The sequence below is a fragment of the Budorcas taxicolor genome, chromosome 11 (genome assembly GCF_023091745.1).
Source record: "Budorcas taxicolor isolate Tak-1 chromosome 11, Takin1.1, whole genome shotgun sequence".
Lineage (NCBI taxonomy): Eukaryota > Metazoa > Chordata > Mammalia > Artiodactyla > Bovidae > Budorcas > Budorcas taxicolor.
Window position 1 is genome coordinate 41,329,028 of NC_068920.1, and position 23,998 is coordinate 41,353,025.

Sequence of the window (23,998 nt, forward strand, 5' to 3'; positions counted from 1 at the left end):
TTACAGTGAACATAACAAGCCTAGTTTTCCCTTAACATTCAGGGATTGCTTACGTGGCTAGGAAAGCTGTATTTCTCCCCCACTTTCTTGATTCTCCAGGGTGGCCAAGCTGCCCTGGGCAATGCTCAGCAACCACAGCTGCTGCTCCCAGCTACCCAGCAGTTAAGAGAGATGGCTTGTATGTGTTGAACTTCCTGGGCTCTCTGGGAGGTGGGAGCAGGCGTGTCAGAAAGCATCCTGGCTAAATATGTCGATACAAGCCTCCAGCATTTCCCTGGCCTGCCAAACACTCCTCCTCCAATGTGACTAGTGGTCAAAATGAACATTTGGAGGGACTGGAAGTCTTTCTGCCCTTTATTACCTGATTCAACACACAGAAATGACCACTCTAGGCCAGGAATTCCTATTCATCAGCATTGCAGGTCAGCAAGCACAATTAAGGGGCTGGTTTAGGGACTTCACCAGGTTAGGAACCCATGGGGGCTCTGGAGACTAATATGATCTGTATTTAGGGAGATAAAACATTCTGCAAAACAAGCAAAGCAGTAAATGAACAAACAGACAATTCAAGATTTTATGTACTGATTTCTAAATGAGTGTCATAGAAAGTTCAAAGATAAAAGCAGCTCCCTAATTATAATGAAAGAAGACTTCAGCAAAGAAGTTAAGTGTTGAAGAAAAGATAAAAATTTGATGAGATGGTAAAAGTGGGGAAGATACTGTAGGCTTTGGAGGCAGCATAAGTGCAGTTGTACAGGGAGGAAAAAACCTGATTAAAATATTCAAGCCAAGGAGTCATTGAGAAGGGAAGTAGGAAGTTAGAAAACAAAGGCCTTAGACGCTTAGGGAAGGAAGAATTCGAAGTTTCTTGGCTAAGGAGTGATGAGTTCAAAAGGGTATTTTAAGAAGATCCAAATGGAGGTGCTGTGTACAGTCAATTGGATTGGAAACACAAGGCATGGAATTAATCACATGCATTCTGTTTTAATAATTGTCATTCTTCAACACTAACCATATAAAGAACTGAGCTAGTTAAGCTTAGGTTTCTCAGATTATCAAGGTTAATATTAATTTGAGTTAATTTTTCAGAGTTTTTTTTTCAAACATATGGTTTATATTCTGGAAGGAATGATCTCTAGGCATTACCTTGTTTTTCCTAAGAGCAACTCATGCCACATTAGGTTTATTCCTTCTTGTTTGATGTTTCTAGGCAAGCAGATCAAAGAAATACTCTTGAAAACAGTATCTGAATTTCAGCAAAATGTTTTACAAAGGTTAGCATAATTTTTAAAATACATTATAAAGAACTATAGGTCAGTAGATAGCATGGTTATTACACTTGATAGGATCGGGAAAATATATATTTATAATACCATATATGAAAAAGACTTATTTGCCTAAAAGTTTCTTATAATGATAAATATTGTGATGGTACTGAAAAGGAAACATCACAATATCTTTTGTTTTGTTTCAGTGTCTAGGCACCATCCTAGAGGATGGACATTGACAAAGTGGAGGCTATCTAAAGGAGAGCAATAGGGGTGGGAGGAGGACCCTGAAAGCATGTCTCATAATAAGTGGTAGAAGGAACTTGAGGTGTTTGACCTGTAGAAGGGAAGAGACTGTGAGATAGACAGTTTTCAAATATTTGAAGGACCTCCACAAGGGAGAGAGAGCAGACTTGCAGGCATAGTCAAAGAAAGCGGGTAGGTATGAGGGATATTCTGAAGGAAGGAAGAAGGTGTTGGAGGGGCTAGAGATAAGTCTACAGTGACCCTAAAGCACTGAGTTTGAGTTATTTCGCCTTGAAGTGAAGGCTGGTCACCATGATACAGAGAATGTCTGAAAGGCATCCTGTTTGGGGGGGAAGTTTAGAACTTCCTTTTGAGTACTTTTGAAATACTGACAAAACTTCTCAATAAAAATATCTGTATCTGACTGAATCAGCAGAAATTTTGGAAGCTGTATCGAGGAATCCTATTTTTTATCTGAATGATCAGACAGATTAGAAATTAATATATTTAGACCCTTAGGGGTAAGATGATGGCATCATTTCTGTGGACTGGATAATAATAAATTGGGTTTTTGTATTTGTAACTTTTAAATATTGTTGAATTAATGAGCTATCTAAATTAAATGTTAGTGGAAGTTCTGGTTGCCTGATTTCAGAGCCACATGTTTTTGAACAGGGGTCTTGCATGAAGCCCTATCCAGACTCTCCTGAGAACACACCTCCTCCTACACCAACAGCTCCATCCGTGGGCTCACAGCACTCGGGGAAGACCACATCAGGATCCCTAGGGAATGGGAGTGCTGGACAAGACTCAGCTAAGACCAAACAAAGGAAAAGAAAAAAGGTTAATGATATTTTTCTATTTCTTTTTCTTTCTTTTTTCTTTTTGGTGCAAAGAGAGATCTTGAGGCTTCCCTGGTAGCTCAGCTGGTAGAGAATCAGCCTGCAATGTAGGACATCCTAGTTCAATTCCTAGATTGAGAAGATCACCTAGAGTAGGGATAGACTACCCACTCCAGTATTCTGGAGCTTCCCTGATGGCTCAGATGGTAAAGAATCCACCTGCAATCTGAGTGACTTGAGTTTGATCCCTGGGTCAGGAAATCCCTGGAGGAGGGCATGGCAATCCACTCCATTCTTCTTGCCTGGAGAATCCCCATGGACAAAGGAGCTTGGCAGGATATGGTCCGTGGGGTCACCAAGAGACAGACGTGATTGAGTGGCTAGGCACAGCACAGCACAGGGAAATCTTAACTGAGTTCACAGGTACGGGAAATGTGTTCTGTTTTTCATTAATCAGATTTTAGAAACAGCCAGTTTACAGCAAGATATTGATATTTTCTAATATTTTATTTAAAAAATTTTCAAACATACAAAAAAGTTAAAAGAATGTAGAGTGAATACCATATATCTATCATCTGATTCTGTAATTAAAATTTTACTATACTTAATATATTTACTATATTTACATTTACTTTATATGTACATCTGATTATTCTTTTATCCATCCACCAGTTCTTTTTTTTAATACATTAAAAGGTAAGCTGCAGGCATCAGTATAATTCATGCCAAAACGCATAATTTTGTATAATGTAAAGAAATTTCTTTTGTATAATTATAAAGAAATTTATAATATATAAAGAAATTATAATTCTTTATAATTATAAAATTTATAATGGATACATTATACTTTTTTTTAAAGGTAAAGTTTATATACAGTGTACCACTCAATTCTTAAGTATATCATTTGCTGAATTTTGACAGATATATAAATTCATTGTTTATATATCCTCTCAAGATAAAAAAATAACATTACAATCAGTTCAGAAAATTCTTTCACACCTCTTCCAGGCAATCTCATCACCATCCCCAGAAAAGCAAACACTGTTCTGACTTTTTAGTTTTCTCTCTTCTAGAGCCTCATACAAAGAGAATATAATGTGTATACTCTTTTGTGTGAAATTTCTTTCACTCAGGGTATTTTTAAAGTTTGTGTTTTTAAGTACAAGTGTAATTCATTCTTCTTTATTGATGAGTAAGTTGCTTGTATATCAGTTTACTCATTCTCATTTTGGTTGTTAGGCTATTTCCAGTTTTGGGGGTATTATGAATAAACCTGTTACGAGCATTATTGTACAAATCTTTATGGACAAATGCTTTCATTTTTCATAGGTAGGTGAAATGAAATTACTAGCTAGAAATGAAATTATTGGATCATAGAGTAGCTATGTGTTCAGTTTTTAAAGAAACTACAAGAACTTTTTCCCAAATGGTCATATAATTTTATCCAAAGCTACAGTAATCACAACAGTATAGTACTGGCCCAAAAACAGAAATATAGATCAATAGAACAAGATAGAAAGCCCAGAGATAAACCCACTTATGCTTAACTATGCCTATGCTTAACTAATCTCTGACAGAGGAGGCAAAAATATATAATACAATGGAGAAAAGACAGTCTCTTCAATAAGTGATGTTGGGAAAACTGGATAACTATGTGTAAAAGCATGAAATTAGAACACTGTCTAACACTATACACAAAAACTCAAAATGGATTAAATGTAAGACCAGATATATAAAATTCTTAGGGGAAACACTAGGTAGAACACTGTCTGATATAAACAAGATCTATTTTGACCTACCTCATAGGGTAATGAAAATAAAAATAAACAAATGGGACCCACTTAAACATAAAAGCTTTTGCACAGCGAAGGAAACCATGAACAAAATGAAAAGACAGCCCACAGAATGGGAGAAAATATTTGCAGCCACTGCTTTTAATCACATGTCAGAAGATTTTGTAGCTTTTTTTGGTATTTGTAATGTTCTATTTTTCTCTGGATGTTTTCCAAATAATATCTTTATTTTTGATTTTCAGCAGTTTGACCATGATAGCCATAGATATGGTTTTCTTTTGCATTTTTTCTGTTTAGAATCCTCTGGGCCTCTTGAAAATTGAATACTTTTAAATTGAGGGGGAAATTATCAGCTATTATTTCTTAAGATATCTTGCCTGCCTCATGTTCTCTCTTCTCCCCTTCTGAGATTCCAGGTATATTTTTGTTAGTTACTTTGATATTGTTCAATGTGTGCCTGAAGCTCTGTTTAATTTCGTTTTCAATCTTTTCTCTCTGTTCTTCGGGTTGAATAACTTCTGTTGATCTTCCCTTCCAAACTCTTATCTACTGTCAGTTCAGTCTTCACACTCATCCATTAATGTCTTGTTTCTGATATTTTGTTTAGAGTTTTATAATTTCCTTCTGATTTCTTTTTATAGTTTATTATTATTTTTTATTTTAATTTCCTTTATTTCATAATAGCTGTTTTAAAATTCTCATATGATGAATATCTGGATTGTTTTGATCTCCATTGAGTATAAGTCACACTTTCTTGAGTTGTTGCATGTCTAGTAATTTTAAATTATATGCTGGACATTGTGAGTAGTATATTGTAGAGATTTCAGGTTCTGTAGTATTCCTATGAGAAGAGTTGGTGGTGGTGTGTTCATATGTATGTTAAGCAGACTGTTTACTCTTCTAGATGGAACTCTATAAACTCCAAACTCAAATGCCTCTTCAGCAGCTAGACCCTCTCTTCCTTTATTTAGTTTTGCCTTGGTTTCTTGGATTCAGGCCCACAAAGGAATAGCTTAGAAGTTAGTCAAAGATTTGGGTAAAATTTATACACTTACATATTTGTCTTCCTTTCTTTGATTCTGACCTTTTTTGGGATTTTCTTTTTCTCTTTACACCTACTGTGGTTGCCCTGAACTCTGAGCTATAGTTCTTCATGCCTCTAAGGTCCCGTGACCCTGTACTGACTAGGGCCTACCCTTAGGCTAAAACAGAAAAACAGAAAACCAACCCCTAGCTATTCCCTTCTCCTATATATAGTGCGCGCCCTTTCAGGTTTTGTCCTGGTTAGATCACTCTGTTGCTTTCAGGTACTTGTTTTTTATAATTTGTCCAAAATTTATACTTTTCTCTACAAGTTGGTTGGCACAATAGAAACTGTTTGCCACTACTAGTAATGGAACTGTGCCAAGATAAAATCTTAGAATTGATGGAAAGCAGATTTAAATTTCATCCTCATATCTGCATTCCCCCTTTTATTTTCAAAGTGACAGATCTCAGTGCTTATTTATTAAGGGAAACTCCAAACAATAAGGAAGTTCTGTATTGTAAAGTAGTTCTAAAGAATTTCGGCTATAGCGCTCTCCAACTCATTCAGTAACTAAAGCTAGAGTATAAAATAGTACTCAAGGACATCTTCAGTGGATTTGCTTTACAAACTATGTAGAAATTTATAATTAACCTGGTAATTATGCATATATAAAATCATTTATTTTTTAAATTTACTTATCCACATCTTCTACATTCAAGAAAGTGAAAGTGTTAGTTGCTTGGTTGTATCCAACTCTTTGCGACCCCGTGGCCTATAGCCCACCAGGCTTCTCTGTCCATGGAATTCTCCAGGCAAGAATACTGGAGTGGGTTACCATTTCCTACTCCGTATTCAAGCTCTTGCTATATTTTGATTTTTTGCTCACTGGAAACCTCAGCTGTGATGGTACTAAAAGCCAAGGGACTTGATGTATAATCATATCTTAATACTGTCATTTTAATCTTGGGAGTGTCCCTTATCTTCACTGTATCACCTATAATGTGGGGAGTTGGGAGAGTTTAGAATAGATAATGTTTTTATGTTTTTATGTTCTTATGTTTTTATGTTCTTATGTTTTTTCCTAATTTTATAATATATGAATCTTTAAATTTGGTGATTCTTTATTGTTTTCTTTTCAAATATCTCTTCTAGTTAATTTCTTTAGTTTTAAAAAAAATCACTTCCTACTTACATAGAATGACAGATTATGCAACATCTCAGTTAAATTTTGGAATGAGAAAATTAACTGTATTTAACTGTATTATACTATAGCCTTTGGCCAAGGAGTGGCCCAGCTTCATATGAAAGGAAATCCTCTATAAACTCGAAGAACTAAGAGAGCTCTGTGTACAAGAGTGAGGGGAAAGAAGACACTTGCCTGCCCACTCTGATCATACATCAATCCATGTGATCAGTGAGGGACAGAAGTCGGTATTACGGCTAGAAAAGGCAGAGGAACCAGAGATCAAATTGCCAACATCCGCTGGATCATAGAAAAAGCAAGAGAGTTCCAGAAAAACATCTATTTCTGCTTTATTGACTATGCCAAAGCCTTTGACTGTGTGGATCACAATAAACTGTGGAAAATTCCGAAAGAGATGGGAATACCAGACCTCCTGACCTGCCTCTTGAGAAACCTGTATGCAGGTCAGGAAGCAACAGTTAGAACTGGACATGGAACAACAGACTGGTTCCAAACAGGAAAAGGAGTATGTCAAGGCTGTATATTGTCACCCTGCTTATTTAACTTCTATGCAGAGTACATCATGAGAAATGCTGGACTGGAAGAAGCACAAGCTGGAATCAAGATTGCCGGGAGAAATAGCAATCACCTCAGATATGCAGATGACACCACCCTTATGGCAGAAAGTGAAGAGGAACTAAAAAGCCTCTTGATGAAAGTGAAAGAGGAGAGTGAAAAAATTGGCTTAAAGCTCAACATTCAGAAAATGAAGATCATGGCATCTGGTCCCATCACTTCATGGGAAATAGATGGGGAAACAGTGTCAGACTTTATTTTGGGGGGCTCCAAAATCACTGCAGATGGTGACTGCAGCCATGAAATTAAAAGACGCTTACTGCTTGGAAGGAAAGCTATGACCAACCTAGATAGCATGTTGAAAAGTAGAGACATTACTTTGCCAACAAAGGTCCGTCTAGTCAATGCTATGATTTTTCCAGTGGTCATGTATGGATGCGAGAGTTGGACTATGAAGAAAGCTGAGCACTGAAGAATTGATGCTTTTGAACTGTGGTGTTGGAGAGAACTCTTGAGAGTCCCTTGGACTGCAAGGAGATCCAACCAGTCCATTCTGAAGGAGATCAGCCCTGGGATTTCTTTGGAAGGAATGATGCTAAAGCTGAAACTCCAGTACTTTGGCCACCTCATGCAAAGAGTTGACTCATTGGAAAAGACTCTGATGCTGGAGGAATTGGAGGCAGGAGGAGAAGGGGACGACAGAGGATGAGATGGCTGGATGGCATCACTGACTCGATGGACATGAGTTTGAGTGAACTCCGGGAGATGGTGATGGACAGGGAGGCCTGGCGTGCTGTGATTCATGGGGTCGTGAAGAGTTGGACACGATTGAGTGACTGAACTGAACTGAACTGAACCTTTCACTTGCTCTGATCGGAAATATATATTACTCCTCTGTTACACCTCTGTAGAATCTAATGTATCAAGTTTAACAGAAGATGTAGTCGTGAAAAGAGTAAGAGAGTTATCTGAGATCCCAGGTCCTTCTTAAATATTACATTACCTGGCAAGGGGAAAGCTGAGAAAGGATTTTTTTTTTTTAAGTCGTTTCTTCCCAACAGCTTTTATGTTGGGAAGAAAAGAGTCGAATAAGAGATCCTGGGGCAACCGAAGCTTCAGTGTAACTTCTTGTACGGCAATTGAGAGTTGAAACTGTTGAAGAATTTTATTCAGTTCAAGCCAGCAAGGACGGAAGAGGGACAATGCTCAGATACAGGAAGTATGGAGAACTCCGTGTGATACTTTAGCTTCCAGTGTTGAGCAGCAGCTTCTGAATAAAAAGACATAACTGAAAACGAAATGGAAGACTCCAAGAATGGAATATGAATACAGCCGGGGGAGGGGCACCTGATGTATGAAGAAGAACTTTACCAAGCACCTCGTTCTTGACTTTAGGAAATTAGTTTAGTCCCCACAGAAATTCTGACAAATACACTATAGACAACAAGATTCAGTATTTTGTCCAACATGTGGGTTTCATTTTTGAAAATTTAAAGAATATTCCAAGATGTGGGCTCAAGCAGAATGAGAAAGCTAAATTGGTATATAAATCTAACAGTCTTCATATGTATTTATAACATAATATTTATTTTTATTAGTGTAGCAAATACATAAATTTAATGCTAATCCTTCTGCAACAGTTTTGAAGACTGTTAGAAAATTTATGAAGTCACTGCTGAAGTAAAAATTCTAAACTTGATATGAATTTTGAACTTAGATTACTAGTACTTTGGTGAGGGAAGGGATGTTTACAGAAATGAGAAGGTGTTTTTTGAGGTGAAAGCAATACTGCAGACACAACATTTGAGATTTAAAGATGTCCTTGCGAAGAACTCAATGGGCAAATCAGGAGGGTGCAGAAGTGCATGTGGTAACTTATGCTGGTGTTTGCAGTGGCTTAATTATAGCAGATAAACCAGAAACTGGCAAAATAGAAATTTTAATGACATTTTTCACAAAATTGAATATTCTTATTTTTATATAAGGTGAAATAAGGTGAAGTGAAGTGAATTGAAGTCGCTCAGTCTTGTCCAACTCTTTGCGACCCCATGGACTGTAGCCTACCAGGCTCCTCTGTCCATGGGATTTTCCAGGCAATAGTCCTGGAGTGGATTGCCATTTCCTTCTCCAGGGGATCTTCCCAACCCAGGTCTCCCTCATTGTAGACAGACACTTTACCGTCTGAGCCCCAGGGAAGTCCTTTATATAAGGTAACTTCTTCTTTTTAGCAATGATAACATGATTCAAACAGGATGGCTTACTTGCTGCCATCTTACAAATAGCAGCCACAAGTGGTTTCTAACTTACACTTCCTTCTTCAGTGTTCTGAAGTCGATTGGATCTCCATGCCAGAAGTTCTGGGAGATTTTGACCAACATATTCTATACCAAAATCAAACTTATTTGGGAAAATAAAGGAAGAGTCCCTCTTCAATGGCCATGTAGCAAAGAAATAAATCCACTTTGCAGGGAGCAAGGAGCTTTCACAGAGAAGAGTGCTGGAAGAACCCCTTACCGCCTTAGTCTGCAGGATATTGCCCTCTTAATGTCCCCGTGTTGTATGGGGTTGGCCGAAATGTCCGTTCTGGCTTGTCTATAAGATTCTGATCAAACTTTTTGGCCAGCCCAACTCACAGAAGAGTCTTTAGCCTCACCAGGTACTTGGTAATTGCATTTATTCTAATATACTCCAATTGGAACAAAGTACTTGGGATAGAATCAAGAACGCATTTTTTCTTTTTAAAGAAAAACTGTGTGTGCACTTTTATATGAGTGCCAAAGTGAGGGGTTAAGATAATTTAATCCTTGTTATTGTGGGCACAGCAGTTATGTTATTTAGGGTATTGTTGGAATGAAATTGAGAAAGATACTCTAGAGTATATTCCTATTTGGCTTATTTCAAATCTTGTTAAAAATAATTAAAAATAATCAAGCTCTCGTTTTATATTTTAGTCTTATTTCAGGTTCAGCTTGAATAATTAGCAGATGCTTTTTGTAGGAATGTTTTAATTACTTTACTGGTTCATAATAATAATAAAAAAAATACGCAAAGGGCACAAAAAATATATTTAAAGGGCACAGAAGGATATACAGTGAAAAATGTTTCTTCTAACCCGTATGCTCCAGATACCCATCTGTACTCCAAGAGAAAGAAATTCTGCACTGTTACTAATTTTCAGGGTGTCTTTGCAGAAATAACCTATGCTTAAATGAGCATATACTGTTCAGCCTTTAAAAAAAAAAAAAAGCTGATAACATGGTTATCCAGTTGTACACCTGACATTTTCTCAAACAGTGTGTCTTATAGATAGCTCCATAGGAATCTATATGGAGCTGCCTCCTTCATTATGGTGGTTGCTGTGGTTTCCGTTGCATTGAATGAATGTATCATAATTGATTTTATGGTTCTCTCCTTGATGAACATTTGCTTCATTAATTCAGATAGTACAGCAGTGACTATCTATCTATATTATTTTTTGCCTGTATAATATATACCTGCAGGATAAATCCTTAGAAATCATGAAATTGTTGGATCAAACATGGTTGTATTTTTTCATTTTGATGAGATTTGCCATTTCACTCTCAATAGAGGTCATGCTGAATATACCTCTATAAGGAATTCTGAGAATGGTACTTCTGCAATGAGAGTGATAAGTAATGCATGGGCTACTATTTCTTTCCCTTGATTCTTTAATGTTGATGACTTGGCATCTGGTACCTACTGCACTTTTAAGTAAATTAGCTTATCATTTCAAGAACACGGATGTGCTGTTTTTAATTTAAATAATAACCTACTGCTGTTGATAGCTAACATATGTCAGGCACTGTTCTAAGAGTTTGAACATATCAACTCATTTAATTTTCACAGCAACCCTATAGAACAGTTAAAATTATTATCCTGTTTATAGATAAGGAAACTAAAATACAAGTATCGTACATGACTTAACAGAACTGGTAACTGAGATGGCTGGGATCTAGACCAAGGTATTTGAGAAGCCAGAGCCTACAACTAAATCACAAACATATAATACCTCTGTTTCATTTGTTTAAAATCATGTTACATCCATTTCTTGAGTTGAGATCCATACTCTTATTGCAAATAATCTTTTTCATTCTTGTGTCTTTGTGTACTTTCAAACCTATCTTTTATACATGAGGCAGATTAAAGTAATAGTTTCTGTTTTATTTTGTTTTTGCACAGAGGACACTTAGAAAACTAGGAGCCAAGTTGAAATGATTTTCTATGACCATCCCCTGTATTATAAATAAACATATAGCAATTTTACATTTTTTATTTTAAAATTGATGACTTTCAGGTTATTTCAGAAATACATCCAACAAGCTCCCAAGAAACATTTATAGTAATAAATGTTTTTTTAAAAAAATAGCTTCCTGTAGTTCTTTCAGCAAGCTCACATGACACTTTTCAACCGCTCACAACTGGCTCTATTCTCCTGTACCTTGACATGCAGGCCTAGGTGAAATATTGGGGGCATAAAAATAGCATTTGGTTGGTCTGCTTGGAAGGGGTCATGTAAAAGTCATCTTTGATTTGCTAATGGAATGTTTTTTGTTAGATGTAGTATATGGCAGCACTGATGTGCATCCTAAGGGAAAAAACCGTCCATTTTATAAAAGTTTATTTTCATATTTTATACACTGTAGTTGTGTTGTGTGTTTTTGATTTAGTAACAATTTATGTGTTTTTCTGTCGCAGAGCACTGCGGCCTGTGGTGTTGAGGCTCACAGCGATGCCATCCAGCCCAGCCACATCAGAGAGGCCATCCGACGCTATGGCCACAAGATTGGCCCCCTTTCCCCATTCACAGTACGTAATAACAGAGTTATAAAAAGTTATATTTATAATCTGAAAGAATTTTGATTTTCAAGTGGTCAAATGAAGCAGCAGTGGAATTGTTGAAAGCAATTTGTGGTAGCTGTAATTTTGTTGTATAAAAGTGGCATAATTCTCTTGGGAAATAAGAGTTAGTCATTTTTGTCTCTTTTTGGAAGAACAGTTTTTTTCTCTACAAAATATTATTTTCTTTCAATTACAAATTATGCTTTTTTTTTCCTTGGGGCTTATATTTTCTATTTTTCAAAGCTTAGGTTTATAAAACTTTTTTTGTCAAATTATATGTATCCAAATATTGCTAGAAGCACTTTATATTTTAAAATTGGTTAGATTGGCAATACCACTTCTATCAGATGTTCTGCTCCTAAACATACTTTGAGTTGGAAGAAGAAGAAATGATTTCGCTACTGGCTTTGAAGTAGGCTGAAAGGCAGACAGTCTTCCACATCTTCAAATGGTTTTAAAGCTTATAATCAAGGTTTGTTTTTTTTTTTAATGGAGAATTAAAGACTTTATATTTCAACAGCCTAAAGAAAGAGTGTGTGTATGTGTGTTAATTAAATGCTCATCTTATGGCTCTTTTAAGAAAAATCTTTATTCATGTTAATATAACTTTCTCCAAGTCCTTCTCTGTTTATAAGGCATTGGTTTGATTTTCAGAAAGCTAGGTTTGATTTATGACTAAAGCACAGTGGAATTCACCATTTATTTCACTTTTTTGTATTCACATCTGCTTTAACATACTAAAGCAGCATATGTTTGCGTAACATTACACATACATACGTACATAGCATATATGTTTTTTCCTGAGTGGATTTTGCTATTATTTGTTGATAGAAGTCATAATTTCTTCTAAATTATCTCATCATCTTTTTTCTTGTGTTTCAGTTAAAGAGAATGCTTTCTTAGCATTCTTTGTTTTCATTGATTATTGTTAATCATATGCATTATCAATATGACTGCAAGAATGTATCAGAGCTTCTTTGTCTCTAGAATCTTTCTATAATGGTGACAGTTATTTCCAGTTCTGGTTAATGTATTAAATATGTCATATATGTGATTCATATTTATATTAATATAAAAAGCAGTGTATCCTTTTGCATGAGTGTTTCTAGGTTATTTGCAATTGAAAGAATGAAGTCTGTATCTCTTGTTTTATTTTTTTTCCTACATGACAAGTGAGACTATTTTAAGTGATTAGCCAAAAGGGAGATGAGATTTAGAGAAATATGAGTTGATTGGAAGAATTTAAAAACCAACTGAAATTGAAGGAACCAATTTATAACAAAGGATTAAAATTTTCAGATGCATAGATAAGAGCCAAATAATGACTAATAGTCTGAGGCAATGGAATAGAGAGAGAAGAAAAAGGCAGAGTTGATAATAATCTAGAACTAATTAAAGGGTAGCAAAGAGCTACAGGGATTTTGAGAAATAGCCTAAAATGGTTACTAAAAGTAATGGGTAAAATTACATAAAGGAAAATGTATCTACTCTAAGGGGAAATCTCCTAATCATAAGGTCTGTGATGTTTCTTCAAACGAAAGTGGTGGTGGTGGTAAGCTCCTTAATTCTTCAGGTTTTTTTGTTTTTAAAAACACTGGTCAGATCACTTGAGAACCATCTTGGCTGATGACACTGTGTGTCTGTGTGTCTGTGTATAAATATATATTCATTCCTCCGTATCTCAAGCTGATGGTCATGTATTGTTGCTTTTATAATCCAAGATTGTAGTATATGGCAGGAAATATACTTGGAATATTCAGAATATATATATATATTTTTTCAGATATAGTTTAAGCTGATTTTTGTCTAATAAACATATAACCAATATGGTTTTTTAAACTAATAATTCAATTTAAAAGTGCTTAGTGTAAATAGATCTGGAAAATAGAACAAATAAGCCATGATCTTGAAGGCCCGCTTAACCACTGCCAGAGCAGATGAACAGCGTCAACAGCAGATGGGAGAGAAGACAGCACAGGCAGACACTGAGTCTTCTTCACACCTCAGGCCTTGAATGGTCTACTCCATTACGGGGACTGTAAGGATCTGCCCAGCCCACAGGGCGATATATCCACTCCATTGTCTATCATGAATAGTAGGACCAGGCAGTATCATGTATTACAATACATAAGTCTGCCTTTTAAAGTTAAAAATTCTCTTTAAAGTAGAATAGATTTGCAGACTACATATGCTAACAGTGTGAACACCAGTCCTGGTTCCCTCATACTTTCAACTGTTAAGAGGAGACGCTCCTGATGCTGGGAGGATGCTGATGCTGAGTTCCCTGATGTCCACTCCCTGAGATGATATATGATGCTGCTTTAGGGACACTTTGCTTCCTGGGCTTTGGGCTGTGGCTCCTAAAAGGAGAGGAGGCATGTGGGCTGCGTCTTTGGCAAGCTTAGACTGGACCTAAATTATGCAGAAAGGCTGAGCTAACTTACCTCCAGTATGAAATTTCCTTTGTAAACTAAAATCGCATTAACAGCTAGTTTATATTTATGAAACATAGAGATTCTGTCTTTGCAGCATGTCATTCTGCACATAAAGTGCTTGTCTAATGATGTGTATAAATGAGATACCTCATTTAGACTACCCATAACTTGACTGATGTATAGCTAATTCCTAAAACTATGAGACTAATTTGGAGAATTAAAATGACAGCCAGTGGGTTACTTGGAAACTGAATTCCAGCGTCAACCAGTAAAGCCAAAAGCATTCTGCTTTTGATGTGGCATCATTCTGTCCTCTACTGTGTGACTTGTGAAATGATTGTACAAACTTACACCATTACAGATTTCAGGAATACAGTTCATTATACGAAGAATTGAAAGTGAATCCTTCCCCTTGGGAATAGTTAGCTGAAATGGTAGAAGAAAGGAGTGATTAGAGCCATGTAAGGTGGAGGGGAGAAAGGAGTACAGCAGTGCTTTGCACTGAGGAGCCGCTGGGTTGGAGAGGGAGGGGACAGTGTGACCGAAACAGCAGTTTCCTGCCATTCATACAAGGGCTGTGGAGACACTTCTAAACCTCCAGTCCCCACTCAGCCAATTACAGCTATATTGCCTTTGGCATGTTGGTTTTCCTCGGTGACTTCTTTCTTTTCAGTGTTTTCATTTATTCTCAATCCTTTGCGGAAGATCAGAAGAGAGTATCGTACCTAGAAGCTAAAAGATTAACTGAGATTAAGTTGAGGTTAATTTAAGTTAGATTTTTCTTTTTTTTTTTTTTTGCAACTTTTCCCATGGCTGTATGCCTGATCTTCTCTGGTGGTGACTTAGCTTCTGTATCTATCTGAAATACTAAAGAACATTTAAAAGGACTAGTTCACCTTTTTAAAATTATTGATTTTTCCTAAATAATTCTGAAAATCACTTCAGAGCCTGCGATTTCTAGTCATTACAATACTTAGCAAACTGGGGTATCCTGAGACATTTTGATGCTTGTCATCTTATCCTTTGACTTATTGTAGTTGGCATTATGTGAAGTTATATTGCATGGTGATTGACCTTAGAACCAAGTGGCCAAGATTAAAATCCCAGCTCTGCACCTACTAGCAAAGTAGCCTTAAGGAAGTTCCTTAACCTCTCTGTGGTTCAGTTACCTCATCTGTAAAATGGGCTTAATAATAGAACATACTTCATGATAGAATCTAAGGGGCACTGTGAACTTGACAAGTGACAAGCTCTTAATGTATTTCATTAATAATAGTGGAAGTAGCAGTAATAGCTGGAGTACATTTTCTAAAAAAAAATCAGGTAAAAATACAAATGGAGTAAAGTAGAAACCATTTCCCCCACCACCAAACACACAGATACACACACACAGAAGCCACACTTTATAATCCTAGAAGAAACTAAAATTTGAATTATAATGTGACTTCTTTACAGACTTATAGTTTATACCATCAAGATCTAAACGCTACTTAAAGATTATTGTCCCTGGGAATAAATGAATGTTCGTTTTCACTTTTAGAGTTAATCGTGCTTGAAGAACATTAATAGATTTTTTTTTTTTTTTTTACCACGACTGTCATATTAAAAGACAAGGTCTCAGCAACTGAGTGTCCATAGTTTCCACTTGATTTTTGCTTACTAGTTAGGTTTTGCTTCCTAGCTCCTGTGAAATAGAAATCTATGGAACAAATGGCACAGCCTCAGATTTATAAAGCTTCATCAAATTCAGTTTATATGAATTTATATATTTGTGTAAGTTATTGTAAAAAGGTTTTCAGAGGCTGTTGTATATATCACAGTTGGTATAATTTTTAAGCATAAATTATTACTAGTCTCATTTTTCTCACTTTTTAAAATTTCCTCAGTTTACCAATTATGAAAATAATGCTAGTATGTTAGAAAATTAAAATATAAAAAAGTAAAGGATAAAATAAAACTTATATTAAGAAACTTTTAGGGCCTTAAAAAAAACAGTATAGCAAAAGCTTTAAAGGAGTTTTTCTATCAGACAGTTAATTGGTACTTAATTGTTTTAGTTGAATTTAATTGTGTAACAGAAGAGTATTTCCTTGCAGCCTAAAGATTCAAATGCTTTTGGTAATTGTTTTTGTTTTTGTTTTTTAATCTTAGAATATTCTTTTTCAGGTCAAAGGACAAGAAAGCATTTTAAAATTTTGTGAATGAAGTAGATTTTACAATCAGAGCATTTTGGTTTTTTCTCTTGAAGAAAATACCTGCAAAGAATAACTCAGTGGACTGTGTTATCTGTCACTAAAAAGATGGTCAGACATGTGTTTTCTCTAGATCCTGGCTGTGTACAAGCAGTGGGTGGTGCCCTTGGTTGCCGCCTCTGAAGCGCAGTCCCAGTGCTCAGTGAGAAGTGCTGGAAATGGCTGACAGAAAACCGGGTCTGTAATTTTGAAAGCCAGAGAAAGCAAAGTATGTACACCAAGGGGATGACATAATCCCATGTGTAATGCCTATATATGTTAGTTTCTCCTGAATGATATTCACAGTGGAAAACTATCTCACCCCTCACCCTCCTGAACTTACACATTACCGGGTGGCTATCCACTGAAGCAAAATAATAAAACTAAAATTTCTCATTTAAGCATGGTCATTTATATGAATGGTACCTAAGTGTGTCCCTAGAAGTGAGTGGCTTCAAAACCCACTCGGCTGTCTTAAATTGTGAGACATTTGGCTGAGCATTTTAAACTGGCTAAGAAAAGGGCTCCCCAGGTGGCTCAGTGATAAAGAACCTGCCACCCAATGCAGGAGATGAGGGTTCAATCCCTGGATTGGGAAGATGCTCTGGAGAAGTAATTGGCAAACCCACTCCAGTGTTCTTGCCTGAGAAATCCCATGGACAAAGGAGCTTGGCGGGCTATAGTCACAAGAGTCAGAGATGACTTAGTGACTAAATAGCAACAAAGACTTGAGAAAGTCATTTAATTCAGTCTCAGAGAAGCTTTGCCTTGTACCCAGTGGCACCTTGTAAGTGAATGACCCGGCTGGCTTTGGCATCCAGCCTCTCGACTCTAAGCTGACTACTCTTCCCTTGTGGCCATTCACTTTGATGTGTTATGTCTATTAGGGATGCTGGAGATGCTCTCATATCATTGGTTCTTCAGAAATATTCACAATAGACAAATAAGAGTCAAAAATAAGAAATTTCCTTTAAGAATTCCTCATGTTAAACTTTTAAAAACAGAAGTGGCATAGCAGATTGCTTTGACTATTTTGATCTGGAATTTCACATTCGTGAATAATTCTTATGTCTTAAGCACATAAAATTTGTCTGCATCTTATGTGTTCAACCTGGAAAATAAAATGTTATAAAATATTAATTTTTAAATGTAAATACCAAGTAGAAATTGTGGATGAATTCATAAATATTTTTTTAAGAATATTTTTTAACTGGAAGTAAAAATTTCTCAGTATATTTTGTGTAAGTACTAAATCTATCATTAGGTTGGAGCCAAGTATGTTTTCATAGGTATGGGCCACTGGTTCTCAGAAAAAAAATTTGATGTGTGGCATATTTATTATCATCTGGGGCTTCCCAGGTGGCACTAGTGGTAAATAAGAATCTGCCTGCCAATGCAGGAGACGCAGGTTCGATCCCTGGGTTGGAAAGATCCCCTGGAGGAGGAAATGGCAACCCACTCCAGTCTTCTTGCCTGGAAAATTCCATGACAGAGGAGCCTGGTGGGCTACAGCCCATGGGGTCGCAAAGAGTTGACATGACTGAGCATCTGAGCGCACACACACATATTTATCATATAAGAGTAACCTAAAATTGAGCATTGTTTAGAAAAGGGGTAAATTTTTAAATGTAGTTTTTAATTTTAAAATAAAGTTGGGCAGAAATGTTAATTACAAGATTTAGTATGTCAAATTATGTGAAATAATGGTTTCTTTAGGTCATAAGCAGTTGAATATTAGAAATCTAATGATTCAACTGACACAGTATTCACTTGAGGGTTACTTAGGGAGAGAACGTTTGAAATGGAGTAGTGAGAATACTAGAAAACTTCTTGAGAGGTAGTCATTAGAATCAGAAAAGTATTAGTTGATTAATAACATACAATATTTGTTAGGAACTTTTCATTTACTTTGTGTTATTCTTACAACACAGCAAGATGAGTGTGGTTTTCCCCACTTTATAGGTAAGAAAATTGATATTTAGAGAAAAATCAGGTAACCAGCTTAAGATTACATCATGACAAGAGCTAAACAGAAATACTCTGTGGCTCACAGGGATCACAGGCTTCAGTGAATCCTCACTAATCTTCCTCATTAACTCTCTTTTTGCATATTGGCCTCTATTCTTAACTATTTAAGTGGTCTTATTGTGAAAATGTGAAATAGCATTTCCTCAACTACATTGCATAGAAGACAAGTGTTCCAAGAGGAATTAAAAGATGCTCCATAAGAGAAGGGTTTCTTTATCAAATATTCCAGAAATCTGATTGTTATACGTAGAAGATCCACTCTGAAAATCTCATTCAATAGGAATAGAGAAGATGTTTCAAAATCAAAGTTATGTTGTAACATTATATTCATCACAGTATCTACTTTATTTCCACATTTTATTTTATTTACATTAAGCATTAAGAAATTTCAGAAATATAACAGTTTTTAATAATGATCAACACAAACCTGTAATCGTCTTGCCTCAAAAGAGACATACTAAGAAATTTTTTGCTCAAAAATTGTTTCACTAACAATATCTAATAAGTGGTGACATTTTTAAACTGATTGTATTTAAAGGGAATCAATATATGGATTTCTTATTCAAGCATAACTCTTCATGGTTTTCTAGAAATATTTTTAAGGTGTCTTAAAACTTATGTATAAGCTATTTAAAGTGAAAGTGCAACTCACTCAGTTGTGTCTGACTCTTTGCAACCCCATAGGCTATACAATCCATGGAATTCTCTAGGCCAGAATACTGGAGTGGGTCACCTTTCTCTTCTCCAGGGGTTCAAAGTTTCAGGGTCAGATTTGTTTGGCTTTGTCTCTTGAAGCCAGATTTGGTGAATTCATTACCGATACTTTTTCTGCTGTTGTCACAGTGTCTTATTCTATATTGCTAAGTAGAGTTGGCATAATCATGTTATATGTTTACTTAATGTTTCTTAGTCATCAGACAGAATTCAGGGAGAAGGGACAAGAGATCTTATGTCATCTGAGCATTCTGCAGTAATAACTTAACATTGGGACAGCCCATGAATTTGTCTACAAAGAGTTACCCAGTTCCATTTTAAAAAATTCTGGTGTTATTAACAGCTGGTTTGTCTCTTCAGTAAACAGGGACATTTTGCTTTTTATCTGCCTTAATGTCAGCAGTAAGAACCTCACACTTATTCAGCATGGGCTGTATACACAGTATGCCAAAGGTGGCATACTGACTTGCGCAGTTTTCCTTATTTACTCGGACTGCTTTGAATATCAAAACAAACAAGAACCTGAAAGGCCAGAATTCCAAGACATAGCTTCCTAAACAACAAAACATTTACAAGAAGTTCAAATATAAAACACAAGATGACAGAACCTTTATTTTGAGTAGCACAAAAAATTGTAAATGGGCATTCACATCAAACATCTAAGAGGCCCCTAGAAATCCTGCAGAGAATCCTAGAATTTTCAGGAAAATAATTTGAAAAAGAGACAATCAGAGTTCTCTAGTGGGGGTCATGGATTTGAAGTAGTTTAAGAAGTTAACTTATCTCTATTCATTGTAAAAGGCAGGCTGTATGGTGGAGACTAGAGGAAGAATTTGAAATGAGTGCAAGGAAGAAGCAGTAATTGACAACTAAGAAGCTTTTTGAGCAGAATATTCTAAAAGGACCACATCTTGAGATTTGAATGTGTTATTGTAGTTCCTAGGTTTTTGCTATCTTCTGAGAGAATGGAGAGAGAATAGAAAAATATTTTGAGTGACTCCCGAAAGGAAATTATTTTTTCTTTTAAAAATTCGCAGGATTCTTTCAACTCATAAATTCATGAAAGCAGCAAAAATATTAGTTGGGAGGAACTAAACTAAGCTGAGATATTTCTGAGCTTAAAAAGTATGGCCTAAAAATGGCAAGAAATTTTCCTTTTAAGTCTATAAATAAGATTGTAAACATTGAGTTAGACATAAACTCAATATATTAAATTGCCAAGGTTCACCTAGCAAAAATATCATTTAAAATTTTCAGTTAATATTTTATATCTAAAGTAGATGAATATTAGAGAAGAACACATTAGTTCTATTGGGATAGATTCTTTATTAACCATTGCCAGAAACATCTAACAGTCATAGCGTGTTTGGTTTAAGTAAAACATTCGTGTACTGTTTTATTGATAGTGTGACAAAAATTCCCTCCAGACAACCATGATGAGAGCCTGTTGAAGTGGAGATGATTTACTTTTTGATGATTTCTTAAATAGGGTTACATACTTTAGTCACCGAAATACAATCATTGAACTGTCACTTAATTTACTGATGTCGTTGCAGAGTTAATTCCTACAACATAATAAGTGGATTGTTTTTAGTGGAAAATTTACACCTTCCAAAAATGAAACTGATACCTGGGTCTTATTGTGCCCAACATATATTTAAGGCTGTATGCAAGGTAGGAAAAAAAATGCAGGAAAAAAATAATTATGCCTTGTTTTCCTGACTGGTGTTTTAATTATGATTTGATTTAAACCAAATCCCCCAGGCTGTGTATGCACAGATCAAATATTCCACTCCCACACACCGCCTCTGCATGACCCCAAGCTGTGAGAAGAGAAAATTCATAGCCCATATGTCAGTCAGATGTTAATTCTTGCCCTGGCACCTGGAGAGGCTCTCCCACCTGACTGGAGTACGTTTGCAGTTCTGGGCGTATACCCAAGATATGGAGTAGGCTCTCCAGATCTGGAAGTATGTTGGCTGATGAGTTGGCAGAGGTCACGAGGGCAGAGCCCAGGGTCAGGTTCTGAATTTGCCCAGGTGCATTCAAGGTGACAGTCGGGCAACTGTGCCCCTGCTGGAAAGACCAGGGAAGGAGTATCTGAGTTGCCTCTCTGGCTTCAGAAGTTCACAGCCCGACCTGCAGGTTCCTGTCAATTCCAATTCAAACACTCATGCAGATTTTATAGTTTCCAGGAGAGAAGTTAAGGACTATTTTTCTGGCCCTGATTTAATTCTGCATTCCTGATCTAACCTGAAACACCCATTCTCATATGCTGGACTAATTAGGTTAAGAGCGTAATAAGTAAATAAGTTGTAGTTGACAAGCTTTCCTCCTTGAAGCAAGCTTTTGGTGTTTAACGAAAAGACGGGGTGTGGAGAAGAGGAGAGAAAAGAAGAGAGAGGAGAGGAGGAAGAAGCAGGCCCGAGCTCCACACTGTGCTTTTCTCTGAAGCCACTGTCTAAAGATGGTATTAGGAATTGATCCTCATGTGAGTGAATGAACCTCACTTCTGGTTTTGGTGACAGCAGCATCTTGCACCCACACAACCGGTTCGCAAGTGGATAAAGGCAGAATGAATAAGGAGGCAAGACTGCACTGCTACAAGTCAGTCTGTCATCTGCCAGCGCTGGAAAAGCAGCTCGAAGTATATGCCTTCCTGATAGCATGAGCTACCCTTCACATGCAAAGGATAGCACTTGCTTTCTTGGTTTGGTTTAGATAGTAACTGTTCATCTGATAGAATCCTTATTGGTACAATTGAACCATCATTTAGAAGTGGAAGTGCTGCTGGTTAACATCCCCACATGGCCTGAGATCCTTATAGCTCTGGGATCTCCATTTAATAGTTCAGTAAAAGCTGCTAAACGTGTATTAAAAATCTGTTGAAAGGGGGCTATACTGTATGGAGATGAGTAGCTGGATGTTCCATGTAGTGAAGGAGATGCTCAGCTGCGCGTGTAAGCCGTGCCCTGTGGTTGCTGTTGCGGGGGTAGGGTTGGGGGGAGGAACACACTGAAGAGGCCACTGTCTGCCTGAGGAAGTCAGGGAAGCTTCATTGAGCCACTAACATTTGAACTGAGTTTATGAGATGGAGGTAAAGGAAATGAGTGAGAACTATGACAAGACAGCTCAGGCAGAAAGAACAGCAGGAATAAAATGAGGGAAAATACCATGTAGGAAGGCAGAATGGCTGTTTGGACCAGGGCAAGGAACTGAGTCTGGAGCGCACTGAGAGCAGGTGAAGCGCTGAAGGTCGGCTGACGGCAGTTTGAGGGGGATTTTGAATCCCAGGCCAGTTTATATGGACTTCATCACTCAGGCCAGCGGTTATCTAATCATGCTCTACAGAAACCCCAGATTAGTTTACAGGTCTTCTGCAGAATAATAAAGCGTTTTCCCTAAATAGTACAGATCAGCTTTTATCTGTCATATACATTGAGTTTTCGGGAAGATTTTATTGGAAAAATTTGTTTGTAAACAACAGGTATGGTCAGCAGAGAGTGATTTTAGAGTTTTTGAGCAAGGCATTCATATGAACAAACATGAATTCTGGGTAAAAACAAGAAAGTAACCCAGCTAATGGGATGGAGGAGGGATTGGAGTTAGGAGATGTAATTGGCAAAGAGACTGATCAGGTGGCCACCACAGTATTACAGGCCAGAAGACAGAACAGCCTCTGTCGAGACAGTGACACTGAGAGCAGAGAAGACGGGGTTCTCTTCAAGAGATTTTTGCCATAAAGCACAAGTAGAATGATGGAATAAAAGAAGAATAACAGATGACAAGTTTGTGATTTAGGTCAGTGCATAGCAGATAATTAGAAATAGTCTCAAGAATAAACTCTCTACCCAGATGCTTACAGAGAATTTGCATTAGCGTAAAGATTCAACAAGAAAACTAATTTCAAGGGGTTTTCCTTAGGGGAAGGAGGGAGAGCGCAATGCATGGCTCACCTGAACCTTTAAAAAAAAAAAAATACACAAGCATTCTAACTTGGTTTGAACTTCTGGGAGTGTTCAGATATATAACCAGAAAGTCCCATGTATTATTATGCTGTTTGGGTGGACAAATTGACTTTCTAAGCCATTAATGAATTTGGTCATGCATTCCTGAAAGATGACTATAATCTGGCCAGATTTTGGAAATGTTTTCATCATTAAAGCCATGCCCCCAATAGCTTTGTGCTGGTACAAATAACCAGAGCATCTTTTTTCTAAATGTTGGTTAGTGGCTTCCATCTCTGTGTGAACCTGTTGTCTCCATCACCTCCCCCAAAATAAAGTCTCAGGGAAGTAATGGGAGCAACGCTGACTCAGACAGCAGATTTTGGAGGATGATGGAATGATGTACTGTTAGCCTTTTTACCTTTACCGAAATCCAGTGTTAGCGATGATAGCGATGCTTCTAAGTGGAGACGTGCCATGCTCAGTTCATCCTTACCCTACACTCCCTGCTCACCGATACAACCATCTGTAAGAAGCTCAGTCTCAGACTTCTCTGCCCTTCCCCGCTACGAGTCCCTCCTTCAGCTTTATGAAAGAAAACATTTCTTTCTGTGAAAGGTTTTTGTACACCCGCATCTGGAAGTGTTTATTTCAGTGGCATGTAAGCTATCTGTGGATTTAGTTAGCACCAGACCCCCTTTTGTATACTCCTGCCTTAAAAATTTTATAAATGATCTTATTGAATTGGTGCCAGTATGCACATGGTTTGGCTGATTGCTGCATATATCCTTTACCTGCCAGTCACCTTTGATTTACGTTCCTTCTGCTAAGCTTTTACTTTCCAAAAA

At 36.9% G+C, this 23,998-nt stretch overlaps 1 protein-coding gene across 4 annotated transcripts in view; it reads left to right on the forward strand.

The window, feature by feature from the left end:
• Nucleotides 1-23,998, forward strand: part of SUPT3H (SPT3 homolog, SAGA and STAGA complex component) — a 399,266-nt gene that overhangs the window by 308,238 nt on the left and 67,030 nt on the right. For all 4 annotated transcript variants that reach the window (XM_052647809.1, XM_052647810.1, XM_052647808.1 and 1 more), the window contains exons 10-11: nt 2,190-2,357; nt 11,652-11,762. In XM_052647809.1, coding sequence (XP_052503769.1) covers nt 2,190-2,357; nt 11,652-11,762 — 279 coding nt within the window. The remainder of the gene's footprint in view (nt 1-2,189; nt 2,358-11,651; nt 11,763-23,998) is intronic.